This window comes from Bombina bombina, chromosome 11 (genome assembly GCF_027579735.1).
Source record: "Bombina bombina isolate aBomBom1 chromosome 11, aBomBom1.pri, whole genome shotgun sequence".
Classification (NCBI taxonomy): domain Eukaryota; kingdom Metazoa; phylum Chordata; class Amphibia; order Anura; family Bombinatoridae; genus Bombina; species Bombina bombina.
The window spans coordinates 167,811,393-167,828,428 of NC_069509.1; the positions used below are offsets into that span (position 1 = coordinate 167,811,393).

Consider the following 17,036-nt stretch of genomic DNA (forward strand, 5'->3'; position numbering starts at 1 on the left):
TCATTTTTATTAAGTTTACCTTAGCAGAGATAGACAGTGGATAAGATGCCTAGAGCTGAAGATCCAATTTAATTTTTTCAAATAAAGATGAATAATTTGCTGCGTACCATAATTTCGGATTTCTATGTAATTCTAACCCTAAATATTTAACTACATTCACAACTTTAAATGGGATAATCCCCATATAGGGAAGCCTTTCGCCCACATACATGAGTTCGCTTTTATCTAGATTAACTAGGTAGCCCGAGAATGAGCTAAATTCAGCAAGTATTTGTACAATTACTGGAATGGTTAGATGAGCGTTATCCACAAATAGCAGGATGTCATCTGCATATAATAGTGACTTCAAACGATTAGCGCCAAGTGATATACCAGTTAGTATATCTCGGAATCGAATTGCCAAGGGTTCTATCGCTAGATTAAAAAGAAGGGGGGACAGCGGACAGCCCTGCCTAGTGCCACGTTGTAAAATAATCTCTTGTGACCGGATACCATTTATCAGCAAAAATGATCTAGGTTTTGAGTAAACTTTGCTAATATATTGAAAAAAATTACCAGCAAATCCAAAATTAATTAATGATCGAAATAGATGCTCCCAGACAATGGAATCAAACGCCTTGACAGCGTCTAGAGTCAGAACTGCTGAATCGCGAGTTACCGAATTATTAATGCTCTGCTCTGAGTTCCACGCATAATCAAGAAATGCAATTACCTTACGAATATTCTTAGATGAGCTTCTAGATGACATAAATCCTGTCTGATCTGGGTGAATTACATTCTGTAAACATCGGCCAAGCCGAGCTGCAATAATACCGGCCATTATTTTGTAATCAGTGTTAAGCACTGATATAGGCCTATAAGAAGCCGGATCCTCAGGGTTTTTTCCTTTTTTAAGTATGAGAGAAATGTTTGCCTCTACAAACCCTCTCGATATACTATTATCGGACAGATAATAATTATTAAATAATTCCACTAAGAACGGAACTAATTCATCTTTAAGCGATTTATAAAATTCAGCTGGCAGCCCGTCTGGGCCAGCTGCTTTATTTAATTTAAGGCCATCAATTGCTTTACATATCTCCTCTTTATTTACAGGTTGATTTAGCGCTACCAATTCTTCCGTTTGAATCTTGGGGGTACTAACCTTCGACCAGAAAATATCTTGATTATGCTGGCTTACAGAAACCGACGCATACAGTTGCTGGTAATAGTTATGGAACACTTGGCTGATCTCTATTGATTTGAAAAAACGATTTTCCCTATTCTTGATAACTGCAATAAAGTTTTTTTTTTTCCTGTTCTTAACTAGACGCGCCAGATGTTTTGCGGAACAACCATGGAAACTCTTATACTTTAAGCTAAGCCTCATCTCTTCTTCTTGAGATTTTTGCTTTAAGAACACGTCCCTTTCCTTTCTGGCCTCCAAATATGCATACCAGTTCATCGGAGAGGGATCAAGATTAACCTTGCTATAGGCCATCTTAACATTATTAGCTAATAGAAGTTCCTGCTCCTTCCTCTTTTTGGAGCATCTACTCATATAGGCAATAATCTCTCCACGCATTACTGCCTTAGCTGCCTCCCAATAAATCTCTAATTTATTCTTGTAGTCAGAGTTACATAACACATAGTCATTCCATATAGTTCTCATCCTAGATATAAACCTAGGACTAGTATATAAGAATCGGGGAAAAGAAAAAAATGGTACACTAACCCTGGTCTCTCCTACTCCTGTGAATGTCAACGAAATAATAGCGTGATCGGATACCATAAACTCACCAATCCCAGCACTAACCGGATATACCGATAATGATTCTGATATTAAAAAAAGATCAATCCTTGAGAATGTCCTATGAGCCTTTGACTCACACGTGAAAGCTCGTGTTTGTGGATTCTGTATTCGCCAAATATCAGTCAAGCTAAATTTGTTACAGAATTTTTTAAAATACTTCGCATTTCTCTTATATTCTGCAGTGTTCTTATTTGAGAAACGATCTATTCTGGACATATCGTCATATTAAAATCTCCACATAAAATAAGATTTTCCCTTTGATATGGAAATATTTTGTTCTGGATCAGCTCCCAAAATTGAGATGAAAACTTATTAGGGGCATATATATTGCAAAAAATATATTTTACACTACTGATCATTACTTGAAGCAAAATATATCTAGCTGCGGGATCTATCTCTACGTTAATAATTTTGTATTCTAAATCTTTATGCAATAAAACTGCGACTCCTCGTTGTTTATGGGGGCCGGAGGAAGAGATTACTTTACCAACCCATTTTGTTCTAAGCTTAGCGGCTTCCGCCCCATCTAGGTGGGTTTCTTGTAGGAATACTAACCCTGGTTTTTCTTTAGCTAGTGTTTTAATAACTAGTTTACGTTTACTCGGGGAGGAAATCCCTCCCACGTTCCAAGATAGGACTTTAAATCCGACTTCCCTCATCCAGCCTTAAAATATATATAGCCCTGAAAAAAAAAGGTACGGGTGGGCAACAGCGGGGGGGGGTAGGAAGAAAGAAGAGAAAAAAAAAAAAAAGACTTAAAAACGTTACTCTTAACACAGATTACAATAGCTCTCTCTAGAGACAGATTCCTGACTCTTTGTGAATTAATACACAACAAAAAACATAGATTAAACATATCTGTGCTAAAAATCAAATAATATTTGATAAGAAATAAAATATATATATATATAAGTGCGCTATCTTCCGCACCTTCATACTAGTTACTGTCTTTCTAGATTAGCTTAAATTTCTAGGCTTTTCATAAATTCTTGGATTTCTGAGACTTCATTGAATATAAATTTAGATCCTTTATTTTCAACTATAATTTTGGCCGGATAGAATAAACTTGCTCTTATCCCTTTACCGATTAACTGTGAGCAAAAAGGTGCCATCATTCTTCTCCGCGCAGATGTCTCGGCGGAGAAGTCTTGAAACAGCAAAATCTTGCGGTTCGCAAATCTCAGGGTATCAGCTTTTTTAAAAAGCTTCAGAATCTCCAGCTTATCCTGAAATTTGAGAACCTTAAAGACACACATCCTAGGTTTAACCGACCCTGAGGTAGAGTTTCTCTTAGGGCCGACTCTGTGCGCCCTTTCAATTGCTAAGGGGAGCACATGAGCTGGAAAACCAATAGCCTGCGGGAGCGTAATAGAAGTAAATTTAATGAGATCGTCAAACTCGAGGGATTCCGGTAAACCAATAATTCTTATGTTATTCCGCCTGGAGCGATCTTCAAGATCCTCCAGGCGCAATTGCATATTATTTAGTTTGACCTGCTGTGATTGGATTACATTTTCTTGAGTAGTCAGTCTGTCTTCAACTGAGGAGATTCTACTCTCCGCTTCCCCCATTCTTCAGAGAATAACTTGACCTCAGCAGACAGTGTCATCATCTCTGTAGAGATAGTTCCTAATTCTTTTTTAATTTCCTCAAATTGAGGGGAAAAAATAGCAGTGAGTTGCCCGATTAATACCTGGGTATCAATAAGAGCTGGTACACTATCTGCTGACATATCTGGATTGGAGTCGCCCAATTTATTATTTCTTTTTTCCCTGGCTTTCACAGGCATTTTGGGCGAATTATTTTTACCAAGTGTTACAAATTTTTCCATGTAGTGAACTTCAAAAAAAAAAAAACCCGAATAAAAAAAGACCCTCGTGTGAAGTGATAAAAAAAAAAAAAAAAGCTTCCTGTGTAAAAAAAGTGAAGACAAAAAATAAAACTAATTTTAAATTTGTGATATATAAGTGTGTATATTTTTTTTTTCCCTTTTTCTTCCCCTTTCCTTCCTCTTCTTTTGTGTTCTATGTGACTAGTACTTCATTATCTTCATGATAATGCCTTTACTCAAAAATGTGTGAATACGATCAGTGTATAGTGCTTAAGGCCAATGACCTATATATACATAGAAAAAAAAAGATTTAATTTAGACTCCAATCTTAGAACAACCTATTGATACCCACTCTTCTGTGATCAGACTCAGCAAATAGGAATATTCAAAGCAATAACCAATAGGTACCCCTTACATGATCCTTTCTGCAGAAGTCTTAACTTAAGGAGGTATATCTAGACACACAATTACATCAACAGACTACTTGATATTACCACTATAAAGATGAAACAAACATCATAAACTTTGTCTCCTTTTTTTTTAACACAATCCTAATCCCCTCGGTCTAGCAGCGACTTTTAGTCCAGCAACAGTGTCAATTAATGTCCGTCAGGGCTTAGCCTGTTTAGACCATGTCTCTGATTATACTTAAATAGACAAAAAGCCCTGCTGGGCTATTACACAACCTCAGCTTTATCAGCAAGCCAAGTTTTAAATTTTAATGGGAAGTCCTCCAGTATCCCCTACACGGTATAAAAATGTCTCAGAGTCACTTCAAACTGATTTTCCAGTCACCCGCCTCCTTCAGGGGGTCGGAGACATATCAAGATCACCAGGACACAAGTGGTTCAAGAGACAGTTAGTGCCACAAACAATCAATATGGAATAAGCAATGAACCACCAATACGCTACCTCCTCTGGACCGGGAAGCGACGGCTGGAATACCCTTGTTCGGCAGCACTATTCCTGATAGATCTGTGCCGTCACCTTAACTGGCCATAGCAAACTTGGCCCTGCTGCTACCATCGGCACCTTGACTCTACTGCCCCAGGGGAGCGCGATTTCCAGGTCCCTCCGCGTAGTCACCACTCTCACTTCCTCAGCGCATCTGTAATCCAGCGACAGGAGGATCTGCGTCTTCCGATGACGCTACTACTCCGAGGCAACACCTCCACCACTCCGACCATCCACCTTTCGCGGATCTTGAGCTCCTCCTCACCTCAGACGGAGCTCCGGCCACAGGAGTAGACAGGGAGTCTAGTAAGTGTTTTTCTTAGCCTCAATGTACGATATCAGCAACATCTTAGTATCTGGTTGTTAACTTTTTCTTCTTAAATAATTGCTCAGCAGCGGTCATGCCCGCAGGCAAATACAGCCTTATAGGTTTCCTTTCCAGCTGGCGTTATTATGCCCAGCTACTGGCCCCCATGGTCCGACAGAAATGGGGCAAGGAATGAAGGCTTGGATTACTTTCGCCGGCTACACGCCGACATGGAGCAGCATGAACTTTAGCTCCGCCTTCTCACCGGAAACCTGTGCACTACTGGTTTCTAACTGAACATATGGGTGAGCCAATAACAATAGGAATATATATGCAGCCACCAATCAGCAGCTAGAACCTAGGTTCTTTGCTGCTCCTGAGCTTACCTAGACAAACCTTTCAACAAAGGATAACAAGAGAAGGAAGCAAAAGAAATAATAGAAGTAAATTGGAAAGTTCTGTCTAAATCATGAATGTCTCATTATGACTTTACTGTCACTTTAAGTGTCCTCTATGACTTCTTATATGTTAATAAACATTACTAGCATCGTGCGAATATGAAGTTACAATCAAAGAGTTATTTTTGCTTCTATCCACTGACCCCGTGTGCCATGTTTTTGTGTTATTGCAATGCACACCGCTCTATAGCTAGGGCTTCAAGCTGATGGAATGCAAATTAGAGCTGACAGCTAGTGTCACCTTTTGCCTCCATCCACTTCAGAACGTGGCTCACCAAGTGCAGAAATGCCAGCTAATTGTTAGCATCAGGCAATCCCCTGGTAAAGCTGCAAGTCCTTAAAGCTATATTAGCAGAGACTGCAGCTTCCCAAGTCATTAACATTTCCTATTTTGGAAGCTGGTTAACATAATCCTTGACTACCAAAGATGATTAGAAAATGTGTCACTGTCCTGTGCTTCTTAAATGTAACTTCTGTAATAAGAGTGAAAAATAAGGAAAAAACACATAATATAAAGAAGGCACAATATTATATTTGAATAACATGTTAAGAATACATTTTTTTAATGAAATCCTCATTTTAATAATCAAAATAATTTAAAAATAAATATTTGGAGATCATTCTATAAAATAATATATAATAGAGTGAGCAATGAGGGAAATGACATAGTGTAAAGAAGATGAAATATATTTATGAAAAATAATGGATTTGTAATACTTATATCATATAGGGTAAAATGTTACATTGTCACTAAAGCTGTTTCAGCTCCATTGAAAGTCATTTTGTAGATATTTGTTAAGCAGGTTTGAGCTAATTCATGTACATTTACATATATATTCATATACCTTTTCAATGTGACCTCTATTCATACAGTTATTAGTAGAACTGAATTTATACACATTGGGCTAGATTTATTCAGGCTGTTTAATTTGCGGTGAAGTTTAGCAATGACTCTATTTTTTCCTTTTGGGTAATACCAGTCTAAAAAAAACAACAACAGATTTTACCGCTTTAATAAGACTTGGGATTACCAACTTTCAGATCGATTACGAGTTTTGCGTTATCAGGGGTGCGGTACTAACTTGCACGTTATTGTCACCACTCACTTACCTACAGCACTGCTATTACAGGTTTTTATAAACCCGGCGTTAAAAGACAAGAAGTGAGCGTAGAGCAAAATTATGCTCCATACCGCACTCCAATACCAGCGCTGCTTAAGTCAGCGGTGAGCTGGTTGTACTTGCTCATGCACGATTTCCCCATAGACATCAATGGGGAGAGCCGGCTGAAAAAAAGTCTAACACCTGCAAAAAAGCAGCGTAAAGCTCCGTAACGCAGCCCTATTGATTCCTATGGGGAAACTAAATTTATGTTTACACCTAACACCCTAACATGAACCCCGAGTCTAAACACCCCTAATCTTACACTTATTAACCCCTAATCTGTCGCCCCCGAATCACCTACACCTACATTATATTTATTAACCCCTAATCTGCCACTCCGGACATCGCCGCCACCAACATTATACTTATTAACCCCTAATCTGCTGCCCCCAACATGGCCGCCACCTACATTATATTTATTAACCCCTAATCTCCCTCCCCCAATGTCGCTGCAACCTACCTACACTTATTAACCCCTAATCTGCTGCCCCCAACGTTGCTGCCACTATAAGAAACATATTAACCCCTAAACCGCCGCACTTCCGCATCGCAAACACTAGTTAATTATTATTAACCCCTAATCTACCTCCCCTAACATCGGCCGCCTACCTACATTTATTAACCCCTAATCTACCACCCCCAACGTCGCAGCCACTATTCAAAATTTATTAACCCCTAAACCTAAGTCTAACCCTAACCCTAACACCCCCTAACTTAAATATAATTAAAATAAATCTAAATAAAACCTACTATCATTACCTAAATAATTCCTATTTAAAACTAAATACTTACCTGCAAAATAAACCCTAAGATAGCTACAATATAACTAATAGTTACATTGTATCTAGCTTAGGGTTTATTTTTATTTTACAGGCAAGTTTGTATTTATTTTAACTAGGTAGAATAGTTATTAAATAGTTATTAACTATTTAATAGCTACCTAGTTAAAATAAATACAAATCTACCTGTAAAATAAAACCTAACCTGAGTTACACTAACACCTAACACTACACTACAATTAAATCAATTACCTAAATTAAATATAATTAACTAAAATAAATACTAATACCTAAATTACAAAAAAACAAACACTAAATTACAAAAAATAAAAAACAAATTACAGATATTTAAACTAATTACACCTAATCCAATAGCCCTATCAATATAAAAAGCCCCCCAAAATAAAAATAAAAACCCTAGCCTAAACTAAACTACCAATAGTCCTTAAAGGGGCCTTTTGCGGGGCATTGCCCCAAAGAAATCAGCTCTTTTACCTGAAGAAAAAAATACAAACAAACCCCCCAACAGTAAAACCCACCACCCACACAACCAACCCCCCAAATAAAACCCTAACTAAAAAAACTAAGCTCCCCATTGCCCTGAAAAGGGCATTTGTATGGGCATTGCCCTTAAAAGGGCATTTAGCTCTATTGCGGCCCAAACCCTAACCTAAAAATCAAACCCACCCAATAAACCCTCAAAGCATCAGAAATAGTGTGATGACTTTACACAAATTCACATTCTTTTACAAACTGTTAGACTTAATTTCACTATGGCAGAGAGGCAATGGGCTGCTCTTTTACAATCTTTACTGTAAAGACCAGCTATGTCTGCTGTCTCTCCACAGCTGGTGCATACTGGCGTATCCTCTCTAATATATATCTGACAGGACTTAGTATTGACAGAATTAGGAGGGAGATCACTATTAAAGAACTCTTGCTTCCTATTCTGCCTTATTTGTTTCAGTGTTCAGTTTTCTAAAAGCCAATCATATAAATTCATGTTTAATTAACAATTTAATATTTTCAATCTTTTTTACAACTAACATGTTTTAATGTAAAACACTAAAATGCAATCATTAAATATATTATCAAAATATTACTACATGCGTCATAATTTTTAAACATGATATGAAATCCATTGCACATTTCCAGCGTTTTGTCATTGCCCAATACATGATATTTCCCACATCAAAAACAATGTAATGCGGAAAACAAAATTACAATTGCAACACTTCGAGAACACGTTTGTGTAAGAGTTATGTAAATGTTTGTAATTGTATAATATCCACATGCCTATTTTATTTTGGTAAATTAGTCTTTGCTAGATAGAACAAAAGGTGTCTCGGACGCTGGCTGTTATCGTTCTAGTGGCATGGCCGCCATTTTTCACCTACACCTCGGCGCAGCATGCTGAATTCATATTGTAAAGTATCTAGTCTCAGAGTTGTGTTTCGCTATTTCAAAGCTAATGAACTTGTCTCGTTTTTATTTTATTTCTCTTAAACTGCTTTCAAGTTTTCCGAATTGCATATATTAGATTGGACTGTTCTATAGAGGGTTTTTTTTTGTTTTAATTAGTTTGTTCAAAAACATTTTTGAAGGTTTTCGGAATACCAGTATCCTTCAAAGTGGACCACGTTCTATGCAGCAGGAACAGTTATAAGGTAATAATAGAGCTAAACATACAACTTGCGGATGTTACATGGGGCAAGTAAAAAAATTATTTTTGTTGAAACGTGGCAAATTTTTGTTCTGTATGATGTTAGTTTTGCATTACATCGAGTTGTAAATAAAAAATATATATATATAAAAAACATCCAGTATGTCTGCCTTTAGGGAGTTCCGATAAGGTTAAATAAAGATGTGGTCATAGTTTATTGAAAGTATAAAAAAATATTTAACTTGGGTCTCTTGAAAACTGAGTGGCCACTCTGTATTTTTTGCCACAACATTTTTAAAATAAACCAGTTTCAGCAACTAAGACCCATGTATTTAGTAGTTGCTATGCAAGTAAAACGTGCCAACCTAAATGTTTTAGTCACCTGTTAAATATGTCAGAGCTTCATACGGCACGTCTTCATACTCGTTCAGAAACATCTGAATCTGTCTCATGCTTATTCGTAGGTCAGACTCGTTGAATTCATAGGGAATGTTCCAGCCTGCAAAAGTAACATTCAATTTATAACTACTGATTAGATTTTCAAAGAAGATGTATTTGCAAGACAAGCACAAATCATTTCATATAGCATTGTCAGAAACGTATCACTCAAAACACAGCAATATAAGAAATTGTGTAAGGTATTGAAAATCTTTCAAAAAAGGAAAGAAGCAATGTAGTATATATACCATATGTACGTGTATACCGTATGTACGTGTATACCATATGTACGTATATACCATATGTACGTGTATACCGTATGTAGTGTATACCGTATGTACGTGTATACCATATGTACATGTATACAGTATGTACGTGTATACCATATGCACGTGTATACCATATGTACATGTATACTGTATTTACGTGTATACCATATGTACATGTATACCATATGTACGTGTATACTGTATTTAAGTGTATACCATATGTACGTGTATACCATATGTACGTGTATACCATATTTACGTGTATACCATATGTACGTGTATACCATATGTACGTGTATACCGCATGTACGTGTATACCATATGTACGTGTATACCGTATGTACGTGTATACCATATGTACGTGTATACCGTATGTACGTGTATACCATATGTAGGTGTATACTGTATGTAGGTGATTAGCATATGTACATGTATACCATATGTACATGTATACCATATGTACGTGTATACCGTATGTACGTGTATACCATATGTACGTGTATACAGTATGTACGTGTATACCATATGCACGTGTATACCATATGTACATGTATACCGTATTTCCGTGTATACCATATGTACGTGTATACTGTATTTAAGTGTATACCATATGTACATGTATACCGTATGTACATGTATACCATATGTACGTGTATACCATATGTACGTGTATACCGTATGTACGTGTATACCATATGTACGTGTATACCATATGTACATGTATACCGTATGTACGTGTATACCATATGTACGTGTATACCATATGTACATGTATACCGTATGTACGTGTATACCATATGTACGTGTATACCATATGTACGTGTATACCGTATGTACGTGTATACCATATGTAGGTGTATACTGTATGCAAGTGTATAGCATATGTACATGTATACCATATGTACATGTATACCATATGTACGTGTATACCGTATGTACGTGTATACCATATGTACGTGTATACCATATGTACATGTATACCATATGTACGTGTATACCGTATGTACGTGTATACCATATGCACGTGTATACCATATGTACGTGTATACCGTATGTACGTGTATACCATATGTACGTGTATACCGTATGTACGTGTATACCATATGTACGTGTATACCATATGTACGTGTATATTGTATGTACGTGTATACTGTATGTACGTGTATACCATATGTACATGTATACCATATGTACGTGTATACCATATGTACGTGTATACCATATGTACATGTATACCATATGTGCGTGTATACAGTATTTACGTGTATACCATATGTACGTGTATACCATATGTACGTGTATACCGTATTTACGTGTATACCATATGTACATGTATACCCTATGTACGTGTATACCATATGTACGTGTATACCGTATTTGTACGTGTATATCATATGTACGTGTATACCATGTGTAATAATGTACGTGTATACCGTATGTACGTGTATACCATATGTACATGTATATGTATACCATATGTACGTGTATACCGTATGTACAAGTATACCGTATTTACGTGTATACCATATGTACATGTATACCATATGTACGTGTATACCATATGTACATGTATACTATATGTACGTGTATACCATATGTACGTGTATACCGTATTTACGTGTATACCATATGTACATGTATACCATATGTGCGTGTATACCGTATTTACGTGTATACCATATGTACGTGTATACCATATGTACGTGTATACCATATGTACGTGTATACCGTATTTATGTGTATACCATATGTACGTTTATATCATATGTACGTGTATACCATATGTAATAATGTACGTGTATACCATATGTACGTGTATATCATATGTACGTGTATACCATATGTAATAATGTACGTGTATACCATAGGTACGTGTATATCATATGTACGTGTATACCATATGTAATAATGTACGTGTATACCGTATGTACTTGTATACCATATGTAAATGTATACCATATGTAATAATGTACTTGTATACCATATGTACGAGTATACCATATGTACGTGTATACCGTATACACATTTACAGGGCTGCACATTTTCACTAGTCACCAGTACGGGGTTAAATGACGATGAAATTACATTTTTTGCCTGTATTTAGCATTAATAGGGAGCTAGAGCTATTTTTTTCCCATCTAAAAGAATATTGCAAAATGTATTGCACTGTTTTGTATTCTTTAAAAATGAAGGTTCCTGTGCTGAAATAAATGTAGCCCCAGGAGTCAGAAGCACATGATCAAACACTTCCTCTTAGTCCCACCTTAAATTTAAAAAACTTTTAATTCATCTTTACATGCAAAGGATATTTGTAACCTACTTAACTTATCTCTGTTTCATATACATTTTTAGTAGTATGTCCCTTTATGTGAACTAGTAACTTTGTTTCAACATTAAACCAGCACTATATATATATATATATATACACTATGGGTCAGTCCAGATTACAAGTTTCGTTCGTAAGCAAACACTGCCAGAAGTACATTTTTAAGAAGTTGAAAGTAAAATGTTTGTGTGCAAGTGAAAGTCTATGCTCGCTAACTGTAGGGCTTCGGATATCACGACTGCGCTCTCCTCATAGAATTCAATGGAGAGTGAAAAGGGAAAAAACCTATCGCTCGTGTGCTAACCCATCAGGAGTTAAACCTATATTTACTTTCCAATGTTCTTCACATAGAAGAAAATGTTCTATTAATTTTAAAATATATATTTCTATATATAACTGATGTATTTTTGTAAAATATATATATATATATATATATATATATATATATATATATATATATATATATATATATATATATACACACAGATATATATAGTAATATCTAATTAAAAATGCATAGAAAAAATATTTACAGTACATACACAGTAAAACGCATTATTAAATATTAAAATTTATTTAAAATTATTTTACTTGTTTTCAGGTATTTAAGTGGAAAGGGCTCCAAAGTACAACATACATATACATATATAAATGCATAAATACAAGTGTATATACATATATACATACATATACATTATATATTATTATAGCCCTTACCATTCAAATACCTTGTCGTATACCAAATAACTTTTAACCCTTATAACTTTTTGTTTAAATATTTATATGAATAATTTTATTAGATAGTGTAAATATAAGTGTAACTGTTAATTTAAATGTAATTATGTGTGTTTAATGCGGTCGCGTTTACTTTCAACTTGTAATACCGGTGCACGTTTACACGGGCGCGATATTTTAGCGCCACTTGTAAACTAGCCCTATATGTATTATAACATTAAAACTAAGAGACAATAAAGTGCAAAAATATATATATATCACATAGTTAAAGACAGCTCCAGAGAGTGCTTGCTGAACACATCTGGTAAGCAAATGACACGAGGCATACATGTGTATGCCAATCAGCAACTAGCTCCCAGTAGGGCATTTATGGTCCTGAGAATATCTAGCTATGCTTTTCAATAAAAGATACCAAGAGCATGTAGTAAATTTGATAATAGAATTAAGTTAAAACATTTCTTAAATTGCACGCTCTGACTCATTAAACATAAAGATTAATTTAGATTTATATGCCCCTTTAATTAACATTAGATGTTGCGGCGCCTGTCAGTACCCTTTAAACATTTGTAATTATCCTAAACAAATACATCACCTAATGGTCCAAAGTTCCTTCTTTCTTGCACTAGAGCATGGAAAAAACAAAGCCCAAAAAGCAGTTTCTGCCACATTTCGGTTTTCTTGCAGCTATTGAAGAAAGCAGAGTCGGATATCGGGTCATTCAAGTACGATCGCAGCAAGTTCGCTCTCAGTCCCTTTGGGGGCTCATTGGTCATTTTCACACCGTTCTGAAGAATACTGACTGGAAATTTGTCGGAGGGGTAGCTGGTCAGCCACAGCCTAAAATATGAATACATCACATTATTTAAATATACATTTATTTTATCTTCATAGACATAGAAGTCAAACATTTTCAATAAATCTTCCAGCACTGGTCTGCAAGTTAAAGGGACATGAAACCCGAAATGTTTCTTTCAGGATTTAGATAAACAATTTTCTAATTTTGCTTTATTCTCTTGGTATCCTTTCTTGAAGGAGCAGCAATGAACTACTGGGAGCTAGCTGAAGACATTGGTAAGCCAATCATAAGTGGAATAGATGTGCAGACACCAATCAGCAGCTAGATATGCTTTTCAACAATAAATACCAAGAGAATAAAGCAAATTGGATAAAAGCTATACATTGGAAAGAGCTATCTAAATCATGAAAGAGAATGTTTGGGTTTCATTTCCCTTTAAGGGTTTGTGCATTTAGAAGGGGGTTTGTTTGTGCAATCCAACCATTTCAATACAAATCAGGCCTCTCTTTAAACACAGAACGTGCAGAGAGAGAAGCATAAAAAGCAATTGCATAGCATGTAGGATTAGAAGACATTATTCCTTGTTGTGACTGTGGCCTGAATTCACTAAAGCTTGAAGGCTGAGGGGCATATTTATCAAGCTCCATATGGAGGTTGATGCCCTGTGTTTCTGGCGAGCCTTCAGGCTTGCCGGAAAAAGTAGTTATAAAGCAACAGTCAAAAGACCGCAGCTCCATAACTTGTCCGCCTGCTCTGAGGCGGCGGACAGAAATCAACCCATTCGAATACGATCGGGTTGATTGACACCCCCTGCTAGCGGCCGATTGGCCGCAAATATGCAGGGGGCGGTATTGCACCAGCAGTTCACAAGAACTGCTGGTGCAATGATCAATGCAGACAGCGTATTCTGTCGACATTTATCGATGTGCAGCGGAGATGACACGCTACATCGTATCATGTCTGCTCGTACATTAATAAATTGACCCCTGAGACTGAGACCAAAGTGCAATACGATGGAAAAAGGCTTCATTGCTTAAAACACACTGTACTCCATAGTTTAACAGATACACAAAAGGGTGCATTTCCCATAATAATAAAGTCAACCTCTGGATCTAGATAAATTAACTAAACACTTTATGATGGCAAGACCAGTATTTGTATACTTAGCATAGTTGTAGCACAGTCAGACAGCATCTGCTGATATATACAAGGGACATTGCAATGTATTACTGGCCATAGCCAGGGAGCTTACAGCTTTGCCGTTCCAAAGCAGGAAATCACTGGTTGCCAGTGAGGAGCAGCAGTCGCCTTCTCGCCACTGACCAGCAGCTCCCGACAGGGACTTCATCTGTGTTAAACAGCTTTGCAGGAGTTAAAGACGGACCTAGTTGCTTTTGCTGATGGAAGCTGTTTAAACATCTCTATATACTTTAATGGAGATATTTGCTGTTGCCACCGGTTTACACAGCTTGTAATACCAATGGAAACTAGGCCATAGCTAGCTAGGGTCACTACTACAAACATGGGCATTAAAGGCATTAAAACATCCCTTTAAAACAAATACTGTACACAAACATAGGAGGAACTTTTCTCAGCTTCAAAAGCAGCAATCATAAACCCCATGGTAAATCAACATGACAAATTCTGGCGAACAACATTACACCAGATTTCAGATGTTCGTCACTTTTCTCAGTATGCAATGCCTTACCCAAGTTCCCAGCATGCTGTGCTTTACATATTTGGTAAATCAATGCATTAATCCCTTTAACAGGACATTATAGTCTTTTTTATATATATATATGCACAGTTTAATATCAGCAATTTAGCTGAAGATCTGCATATAAAATAAAAAATGCTTTAAAACTGCCACATTAGTAATGATTTACAAAACTACTTGAATATTCTTATGAGTATATTTATCTTTTCGCCCTCTATTGTGGTCAATTAGTGCTGGCTGCACATGTGTTTGTTCATTGATCTAATAAATCACAGTCATATTTGTAGCTGGATTAGGCAAATTGCAGCATTTTTAAGGAAACCTAGGTTAAAAAAAAAGCGCTTTCTGACCTCTTTAGGTACTATGGGCAAAGAACACAAAAACAAGGCATTTGAAAGCAAAATAAATAATGAATGTAAACTGCATTTTTTTTCGATTGCATGATTAAAAATTTTATAATCTCAATGTGTTTCATATTTTTCTAATATAATATTTAGTTTTATTACAAAAATATTAACATTAAACAATAATATCACCTTGGTCAAAAACGGTGCATAATTTATATGCAGAATCATTAGAAACTTTTTTTATTTTGAAAGTAAATTCATTTTAACACTTTTGGTTCCACAAAATCAGCAACATCTTGCTTAGTATATGAATGTCTACACAGAGCCCTTCAGAAATCACTCAGAATACATAAGTAGCAGTGTTCATAAGTTGCTTTGTATTTTCAATAATGAGCTGTACGGATTTCTTGTGATGTGGAAGCCGCTGCGTACTTCAAAACATAACAAAGAAACCTAGCAATCTGTGTAATAAACAGCGGTACAATCTAAAAATCTCAATAGGAAACATATTGTATATAACAATGAAACAGAGAAAAGAATTACAGAAAAAAACACATTTATGATACAAGCTATACAACTATTGCAGCATTATTACATTTTCAAAGAAGCCAGATGAACACTTTTTTTAAATAAAATGATTCCTGTACCTATGACACAGTAAGATTAATTACAGCAGTGACAGCTGGGAATTGTTTCAATTCTTTGTGTCTGATTATCCTATAACACAAGTGACAGTTACATACCTGAACTTCTCATTGGTATTCTCAGACACTATGGTCTCTTCACAGATTTTCTCTAGTGCTGGCATCCAGCTGGTGGCAAGGTGACAGTTCTGCAAAACGACCCATGTCCCATCTTTAATAGCCTGTGTGATCATATTTGCTGCTATGGGTCCCTGGCCCTGTCCGAGGGAAATGGTCTGAAGGTTTTCTCCCCCCATGCCAAGGTCTTCTGCAAACTTTAACAAGCCTGATGTACAAGTAAGATAGAAAACATATAAATACACATAAGTGCACACTGCAAGCACATGTACGAGATCTGTATATATATATATATATATATATATATATACCAGCTAGTTTTACCAAGCTGCACCTCTGTAATATATGATTGTAGTATTTAAAGCATAATTAGTGAACATTGTAAATTTGCATAAAGTGCCAAAATGATTTTATATATAGTTAGACTTTTATGTCCCTTTAAAAATCCATTGCCATCTTTTATAAAACATCTAATATCTTCTAAATAATAACTAATGGCTTGAAAATTATATGACAAAATACATTTTTGTTTTTGATGTCTTCAAATATGCAAAACTAAAGTCTTGTTTTTAATGGATTGAAGAATGAAGTGTGTGTGTGTCTTTATGTGTGCATTTGTCTGTATATCTGTGTGTGTTTGTGTGTACGAGTATGTCGTTGTGTGTATATATATGTGCCTTTATGTATGTGTGTGTGTGAG

At 36.0% G+C, this 17,036-nt stretch overlaps 1 protein-coding gene across 1 annotated transcript in view; it reads right to left on the reverse strand.

Annotated features, from left to right (window-relative positions):
* Window positions 1-17,036, reverse strand: part of DNAH3 (dynein axonemal heavy chain 3) — a 611,780-nt gene that overhangs the window by 32,471 nt on the left and 562,273 nt on the right. Inside the window, exons 53-55 of the mRNA XM_053694256.1 lie at window positions 16,319-16,544; window positions 13,308-13,552; window positions 9,330-9,446 (exon numbers count right to left, since the gene is read on the reverse strand). Coding sequence (XP_053550231.1) covers window positions 9,330-9,446; window positions 13,308-13,552; window positions 16,319-16,544 — 588 coding nt within the window. The remainder of the gene's footprint in view (window positions 1-9,329; window positions 9,447-13,307; window positions 13,553-16,318; window positions 16,545-17,036) is intronic.